Below are 8,905 nucleotides of genomic sequence, written 5' to 3'. Positions count from 1 at the left end.
AATGTCCCCATCAATGTGTCTGGCACTCATAAATAAACCCAATGATCAGAAATGTTGATTTTTCTCTTCTGATCAAGACATTGCAATCTTCCTAAAATTTTACTTGAAAATTTCAGTAAAGCTTGCCAAATTTATAGCAATAACTTTGGTCTGCTGCAGAAGCTTCTGAGATCCTTTTCTAATGATTGTTTCAGATTTGGGGGTGTTTGCATTCCACTTTTGCAAACTATTTATTATGATTTGAATTGCTAACAGTCACGCTATGGCTTCGAGTGCAGGTAAGGGTCAAGATATAAACGCACCAGCTTTCCCCACCTGCTGGCAAATAGGTTGTAATCTGACTCTTGCAATTAACAGACCGGTGGATATGTAGTGCCTAAATCATATCTCCTATTTTTACGAGCGAGAGATTAAGCTTCCCATGCTTTGGCGCCGGGGTAGGCAATATTCGCCCTTCTATGACGTGGACTTCAACTCCCAGAATTCCTGAGACAATTAGCTCTGGAATTTTGGGAGTTGAAGTCCATATGTCATAGAAGAGCCAACTTTGCCTACCTTTGCTTTGGGGAGATCTGGCCACGCCTTCAACCCACAGCCTTCTTCCAACCTAACCCCGCCTACCACCGCCACCTTGCCGCTTTGCTCGCCACGTGGGCTTGAGGGACCTTGAAGGGTCTTTTTGGGTGGGAGGGAAGTAAGTTGTCTTAGAAGCGCCTGCGCTTAAAGGAGCCCGCTCTGCGAGGGAGGGTGTCTGACAGATATTGAAAGAAGAAGAAGAACGGAGCAGAGTTTAGGAGTCGTCGTTTTCAAGCGCGACCGAGGAAACGAAATTTAGTTCATGGGGGGAGGGGAGACAGGCGGATGTTAGCCACCCCCGGGGAAAGAAGGCAACCGGGAAAGCGCCGCTAACCGGCACTGAGTAGGGGAATCCGAGGGAGCGCGAGGGTCCGCTGTGGGGGATGCCGGTGAGAGCTGAGCAGCGGGAGCGATAAGCTTGGAAGCGGGGCAGCTAATTTAGGGAGAAGTACTAGGGGGTAATAGTAGCACTTACAAGTCGGTGTAATGAAGCGAGTAAGAGCTAGGAAGTTTCTCTGGTTCCGAACTCGGCTCTGCCACGCAGGGCACCGAATGCCTTTGGTTGGAGTTTGGCTCCCGATTTGCACAGTGAGGATGAATGATAGTGGCCTGTCTTTAAGAGATGTTGTGCTAAAGATAGTTGAGATATATATTCCCGACTCTTGGATGTGTTGGTTGAAACGAGTAACAGGTTGTTTGTTATTCAAAGTCTGGAGAAAAATCTTGGGCAAACCCACGGATTTTGGAATAAAGAGTAGAAGTAATATTTTCAGCGTTGGGGGGGGGGGATTAAAGATAGAATTACAGTACTGTGAAAAACAACAAAATTGGCAAATTAGCAATGTTTTGATAGTATAATCTGTCCCTGGATGTCATAATTATCTAATTGCCTGCAATCCCTGTTCAATATCTTTCTTTATCTTATTAATAAAATATACATTAGATACTGGAGTTATTAAGATTGGTGGTGAAAATTTAATATTTCCTTGAGTGCTAGTAAAGCTACATTCAACTCTGCCTTTAACACAGACTTTTTAAAATCAAAATAAATAGTAGAAGCCAAAACTCCAAGTAACTGCTTTGAGATTTAAGACTCACCAGTTGTACTTCAGACTGCACTTTCCAGCATTCTTAATTAAAAAATAATTTCTATGTGTAGAAATAAAATGTACCTAAGAAAGCTTACTGTCTCTGTGATGTGCTTCTTTCCTCCACATTGTAAAAATATGTACATTTGAACTGGTGTAGTTCTATGATGAAACTAATTTTTGGGATGTAGTAGATTATTATGAGCTTCAGGAATTTTGGTGGCATGGCAGATCATGGCAACTGAAAAATGGGAAGATCACAGAAATCTGAACAAATCAGGAAAAGCTAAAGTAATTGAATTGAGTAGAATTTTATTGGCCAAGTGTGATTGGACACACAAGGAATTTGTCTTGGTGCATATGTTCTCAGTGTACATAAAAGATAAGTTCATCAATAATTATAAGGTACAACACTTAATGATAGTCAGGGTACAAATAAGCAATCAAATCATATTAGGAACCAGTCAATATAAATTGTAAGGATACAAGCAACAAAGTTACAGTCATACAGTTCATTTGTGGGAGGAGATGGGTGATGGGAACTATAAGAAGATTAATAGTAGTGCAGACTTAGTAAACAGTTTGATAGTGTTGAGAGAGTTATTTGTTAGCAGAGTGATGGCGTTCAGGAAAAATCTTTTATTGTGTCTAGTTCTGGCATGCAGTGCTTTATAGCATCATTTTGATGGTAGGAGTTGAAGCAGTTTACTGTATGTCCAGGATTTGAGGTGTCTGTAAATATTTTCACCGCCCTCTTTTTGACTCGTGCAGTATACAGGTCCTTAATGGAAGGCAGGTTGGTAGCAATTGTTTTTTCTGCAGTTCCAATTATCCACTGAAGTCTGTGTCTGTCTTGTTGGGTTGCAGAACCAAAACAGACAGTTATAGAGATGCAGATGGCAAACTCAATAATTCCTCTGTAGAACTGTATTAGCAACTCTTTGGGCAGTTTGAGCTTTCTGAGCTGGAACAGAAATAACATTCTTTGTTGTGCTTTTTTGATGACGTTTTTAATGTGAAGTGTCTTTATTTATTTATTATTTATTATTTAGATTTGTATGCCGCCCCTCTCCGCAGACTCGGAGTCTTGCGATATGGTCAAACCTAGAAATTTGAAGGTCTCGACTGTTGATATTGTGATGTCTAGTATTATAAGAGGTGGAAGTATGGGTGGGTTTCTCCTAAAATCTACCACCATTTCTATGGTTTTGAGTGTATTCAGTTCCAGATTGTTCTGGTCCCACCACAAGGTTAGTTATTCAACCTCCTGTCTGTATTTGGAATCATCATTGTCTTGAATGAGTCTGATCACCATTGTGTCATCTGCGAGCTTCAGTAGTTTTAACAGATGGATTGTTAGAGATGCAGTATAGAGAGAGAAGTGGAGAGAGCACACAGCCTTGGGGGGCCCGCTGTGCTAATTGTACAGGTATTTGATGTGATTCTGCTTAGCTTCACCTGCTTCTTCATGTTAGGCACTTATGATCCAGTTACAAGTGTGTTCAAGTACCGCTAGCTGATTCAGCTTAGTTACGTCTGGAATGATGGCATTGAATGCTGAACTAAAATCTACAAGGACGATCCTTGCGTAGGTCTTTGGAGATTCAAGATGTTATAGGATGTAGTACACAGTCATATCAACAGCATCATCTGTTAATCTGTTTGCTTGGTATGCAATTGCAGGGGGTCTAACAGTGGAAGATTTCATTTGAAGATCTGGTAATGTTTAGTAGCTGAGATGTATTCTGGATCATTATTTGCCAGGTTTTAATCAATTTGATAAGTGTTATCACCCTCAAAGAGCTCTATTCCATTTAGAAACAGCTTAACCTGTTAAAATATGAAAACGTTTACTATATTTATCAAATACATTTTGTCCTTCATTTTTATATGTTAGGCATATACAAAAAAGAGAGATTACTTTTAATTTGATTCTCTATAGAAAGCATAGCATGCTAGCGAATATTTTACAGTTCTGACTACTGTAGTTAAAAATAAGCAAATAACTGGGAACCTGCAGTTCTAATTGCTGCCTTTTGGCCTGTTGCACAAAAAGTACTTTGTATTCTACACCTGAACACAATGATTAACTGCTACCTTTCACAATGTAGCTTTGTATAATAAATGATACTACGATCTGGCTGAGTATGGGCATTGATATGCTGGTACAGTATTTTAACTCATGCATATACCAATACTTGTATTTTGTAAGATAAAGATGAGATTCTGAAGCCTTGCAGAAGCTTGCTTTTGAGCTTAAGGGTCCACCCATGCACCCCACAAAAAAGCATTCATGGATCTTGAACATCTGACTTTGCAGGTTGCTTGTCCACACCTAGGAAGATGAATGGCTGGATTTCAAGAATCGTCTGCTTCTTATTATTGAGTAGTGTTTGTACCCAGAAGAGCCAAGATCTCCGTTGTGGAGGTAAACTAAGCTATTATTTTAAAATTAATTAAACACTTTCATTTAGTCCCTGGAGTTCTCTTTTCTACTAAAAAATGTTATTTGATATGCATGTTACTTTCTTTGCAGTAAAATCTACCCCTCTGCTTATACAAGCATGCATATGGACTAGCAATTGAGATAGATGAACAGATGCATTATTAAAAATATTTTGCCTAGGCTTATGACAATATTTAGCATACTACATTATTTATTTATTTATTCATTCATTCATTCAATTTTTATGCCACCCTTCTCCTTATACTCAGGGCGGCTTACAACATGTTAGCAATAGCACTTTTTAACAGAGCCAGCATATTGCCCCCACAATCCGGGTCCTCATTTTACCTACCTCGGAAGGATGGAAGTCTGAGTCAACCTTGAGCCGGTGATGAGATTTGAACCGCTGACCTTCAGATCTACAGTCAGCTTCAGTGGCCTGCAGTACAGCACTCTACCTGCTGCGCCACCCCGGCTCTAAATTAAACTACATTAAACCACAGTCTTGTTACAACTTACTGACAAAAAAGATTAAAGCCTTGTGCCTTATTTCTTCACTACAGTAATACTAGAATGAATCTACTTGACAGGCCTATTAGAATTTACTCTTCAATCTTTGCCTTCCTTCTCTTACATAAATTCTCCTTCACCAAAGCCAAATGCTGCCCTCAGACCATGGTCTCTCCCATCTAATTGCAGAAGTATTTCACCATTTTTCTTTGTGGGTTAAGCAATTGGCTTTCATTCAAATTCTGCATGACATATGTAAAAAGACTGTTGAAAACTGGCTTCCAATTGTTTGAGGTCAAAGCTGCATAGCTAGAGGTATAACAAGCAGGAAGAGGGAGATTGTGATCCCGCTATATAGAGCGCTGGTGAGACCACATTGAACAGGTCCAAAGACAGGCTACAAGAATGGTGAAAGGTCTTAAGCATAAAACGTATCAGGAAAGACTTAATGAACTCAATCTGTATAGTCTGGAGGACAGAAGGAAAAGGGGGGACGTGATCGAAACATTTAAATATGTTAAATGGTAAAGGGTTAAATAAGGTTCAGGAAAGAAGTGTTTTTAAATAGGAAAGTGAACACAAAAACAAGGGGACACAATCTGAAGTTAATTGGGGGAAAGATCAAAAGCAACATGAGAAAATATTATTTTACTGAAAGAGTAGTAGATGCTTGGAACAAACTTCCAGAAGACGTGGGTAAATCCACAGTAACTGAATTTAAACATGCCTGGGATAAACATATATCCAATCTAAGATAAAATACAGGAAATAGTATAAGGGCAGACTAGATGGACCATGAGGTCTTTTTCTGCCGTCAGTCTTCTATGTTTCTATGTTTTAAAACTAAAATAGTGCCAGTAATGGGACTTAACAACAGAACTGCATGTCATTTCTTGTAGTTGGTTGCACACTGGACATGTTATGCCATTTGAAACATATTTCCTCTTGACTAGGCAAGCTGTGACTGGGAACTGAGTTCTACTTACGTGCAGAAGTCTTTTTTAAACTTGAGAAGGGAGATGATCACAGAAAGTATCTTCAGGAAGAGATCATATTAAGGCCATCTTTTTCCTGATATTCCTTTTTTTCTTGCAATTTAGGTCCTGATTTAAAGCATTACCTGTTGTGATTCTTTTTGCTTATTACTAGAGTTTTTTTTTTTTAAAGTAGGAAAAGGAACTTACTTCCTCTAGTTGTTAAGCTGCTGGCCCAGAAACCAGGATTTCCTAGAAACTAGACTTCCCCTTAGTCATGAAAGTCAGCTGGGTGACTTTGGGCCAGGCACTGTGTCTTAGTCCAACCCACCTCACAAAATTATTGGCTATTAGATATTTTTACTGCCTTGAGTTACCAGAATATATGTATGTTGATAAAAGTATAACAATAATAACAACATTGCAATTGGTACTGAAGGCAAAGAAGAATTTGGCTATCTAACCCCTTTCTTGCTGTTTGTATCTCCTTTTCTGACATAGACCGTAAATTCTCTGCTGAGTTTACTACTTACTTAATACATTTGTTATTGGCATAGGCACAGTTCATTGGTATGGTTCCATCTGCAGCATGCTGTGTTATAAATAATGCATTTGTTCAGCTGCTAAATGCTGAAGAGTGTTCTTAGCATGAGAGGGAAATCATGGAGTTAATTCTTGGGTGATGGATAGCTGGAAACAAGAAAAAGAAAGAAAGGTTAAAATGGGACAGATGGCCACTAGACTGACAATTAGTGAGAAAGAAAAGCAGCTTTGAAATTTGGTTTAATCTGAGTTTGCTAACACTAATTTACTCTCCTTTGTTCATTTGCTGAGATCTTCAGCAGTGATTATAGGTTTCTAAAAGAACTGGTGACTCAATCCAGCACCACAAAAAATAGAAATAAGTTGTAAAAGTGTTGAAAATCCTTATTAAAATTGCACTTGACTTTTCTATATATGACTGTATTTTTCTTGACAAATAATCATCTCATTAGCATTGATTCCTAAGTGATGTTTGCTTTTAGTATGCCGTGCTCTGGTGGATGAGTTGGAATGGGAAATATCTCGAATAGATCCGAAAAAAACTATCCAAGTAGGCTCCTTCCGCATTAATCCTGATGGAAGCCAATCCATAGTAGAGGTAATACATTCCATACTTCACATAGATTAGCTGAATCTTTGAAAACTTCCATTACAATTGCTGAAATGGACAAACTGTGAAACGGTTAAAAAGCTCATGGGAGGGAAGGTTTTAAATTTCTGATGAAAGAGATTTAGAGATTTCTTTTTATCCTGTTTCCCCCTACCAATGTCATACTCAATATATTGTGAGCAATATTATTAAGAACATTTCTTTTTATTTCAATATTGCTGAAAAAGCTGGAGCACCATCCAATAATTGTAGTCAGAAGATTATATCATACTCTAAACATATAGTAACAATCAAAACATAATAGATTAAAATTTGTGGTCCCTTGTCTACGGAAGACAATTACAGTTGCAAAAATAGTAATACTGTAATTAAGTTTAAAAAATGATTTTACTTACTAAGTACATAATTACATAAGTACATAATCTCCAGGACCGCCTTCTGCCGCACGAATCCCAGCGACCGGTTAGGTCCCACAGAGTTGGCCTTCTCCGGGTCCCGTCGACTAAGCAATGTTGTTTGGAGGGACCCAGGAGAAGAGCCTTCTCTGTGGCGGCCCCAGCCCTCTGGAACCAGCTCCCCCCAGATATCAGAGTTGCCCCCACCCTCCTTGCCTTTCGCAAGCTCCTTAAAACCCACCTCTGTCATCAGGCATGGGGGAATTGAAATTTCCCTTCCCCCTAGGCTTATAGAATTTATACATGGTATGCTTGTATGTATGAGTGGTTCTTTAAATTGGGGTTTTTTAGATTATTTTTAATATTAGATTTGTTTACATTGTCTTTTTATACTGTTGTTAGCCACCCCGAGTCTTCGGAGAGGGGCGGCATACAAATCTAATAAATAAATAAAATAAATAAATAAATTATTAATTTTTCTTGTGACAATTTGTGACAAACTGTTTGTGACAGTTTCTAATATTTAGAGATCATACTTTGAATCTCGTGCACCAGACTGAAGAAGGATTTGCAGTTGTCTATGATAGACAGGGAGAGCTTCTGTCATCTGTTTAACAGAAAGTATTCATTTGCTCTTAGGTGCCCTATGCCAGATCTGAGGCTCACCTGACGGAGCTGCTAGAGAACATCTGTGAAAATATGAATAACTATGGTGAGAAGGTGGATCCTTCAACCCACAGGAAGAATTATGTCAGAGTGGTATCCTTTGATGGGACCAAGATGGACCTTTCTGAAACCAAATTTGATGGCGATGTGACATCAAGTTTGAAGTTTGCAGTAAGTAATCCAGAAGGCCGTCCTTTCTTTTAAATGCTCCTAATTATTATGTATTGCTTTTCTGTAGACTATAAGAGCCACACACTAGATTGGAAGAGGCATTTTTAGCTCACTATTCTGTTCTAAGAATAGACAACCAAATACCTATAGAAGCTTATATATAAGACAAAAATGCAAACAATCTCTTGTAGTAGTTATGGTTTTGCACCCTCCCTACAGATAAAAAAATAAACAAAATCCAAAGACGGGCTACAAGAATGGTGGAAGGTCTTAAGCATAAAACGTATCAGGAAAGACTTCATGAACTCAATCTGTATAGTCTGGAGGACAGAAGGAAAAGGGGGGACATGATCGAAACATTTAAATATGTTAAAGGGTTAAATAAGGTCCAGGAGGGAAGTGTTTTTAATAGGAAAGTGAACACAAGAACAAGGGGACACAATCTGAAGTTAGTTGGGGGAAAGATCAAAAGCAACATGAGAAAATATTATTTTACTGAAAGAGTAGTAGATCCTTGGAACAAACTTCCAGCGGACGTGGTAGATAAATCCACAGTAACTGAATTTAAACATGCCTGGGATAAACATATATCCATCCTAAGATAAAATACAGAAAATAGTATAAGGGCAGACTAGATGGACCATGAGGTCTTTTTCTGCCGTCAGACTTCTATGTTTCTATGTTATTCAGTACAATCCAGTAGATGTTCCCCTTAGCTTTACCAGCTATTGAAAGACAAGCTTCAAGCTTAGTGAGAAATTGTTGATCTTGCATACAAATATTTCAGAAGTTTTCAAGAGACACAATGGATTTTTAACCCTCAGCCTTTCTTTATTTGATTATTTTACTTGTAATCTGTCTCCAGTATAATCTGCATCTGCATAACCATTCCCCACTTCATCCCAATTTATATTCTATAACAGTCG

At 38.6% G+C, this 8,905-nt stretch overlaps 1 protein-coding gene across 3 annotated transcripts in view; it reads left to right on the top strand.

The window, feature by feature from the left end:
• The first annotated feature begins 564 nt into the window (after window positions 1-564).
• Window positions 565-8,905, top strand: part of CNPY2 (canopy FGF signaling regulator 2) — a 31,514-nt gene continuing 23,173 nt past the window's right edge. The window contains exons 1-4 of one of the 3 annotated variants that reach the window (XM_070740572.1): window positions 565-694; window positions 3,985-4,092; window positions 6,620-6,735; window positions 7,782-7,979. In XM_070740572.1, the coding sequence (XP_070596673.1) occupies window positions 4,008-4,092; window positions 6,620-6,735; window positions 7,782-7,979 (399 nt within the window). In that variant the 5' untranslated portion in view covers window positions 565-694; window positions 3,985-4,007. Of the gene's footprint in view, window positions 695-745; window positions 966-1,056; window positions 1,165-3,984; window positions 4,093-6,619; window positions 6,736-7,781; window positions 7,980-8,905 lie in introns of those variants that run through there. The other 2 variants (XM_070740570.1, XM_070740571.1) reach the window with 2 other exon arrangements.

Source organism: Erythrolamprus reginae, chromosome 2 (assembly GCF_031021105.1).
Source record: "Erythrolamprus reginae isolate rEryReg1 chromosome 2, rEryReg1.hap1, whole genome shotgun sequence".
Taxonomy (NCBI): Eukaryota; Metazoa; Chordata; class Lepidosauria; order Squamata; family Dipsadidae; genus Erythrolamprus; species Erythrolamprus reginae.
This window is presented reverse-complemented; position numbering and strand designations above follow the sequence as displayed.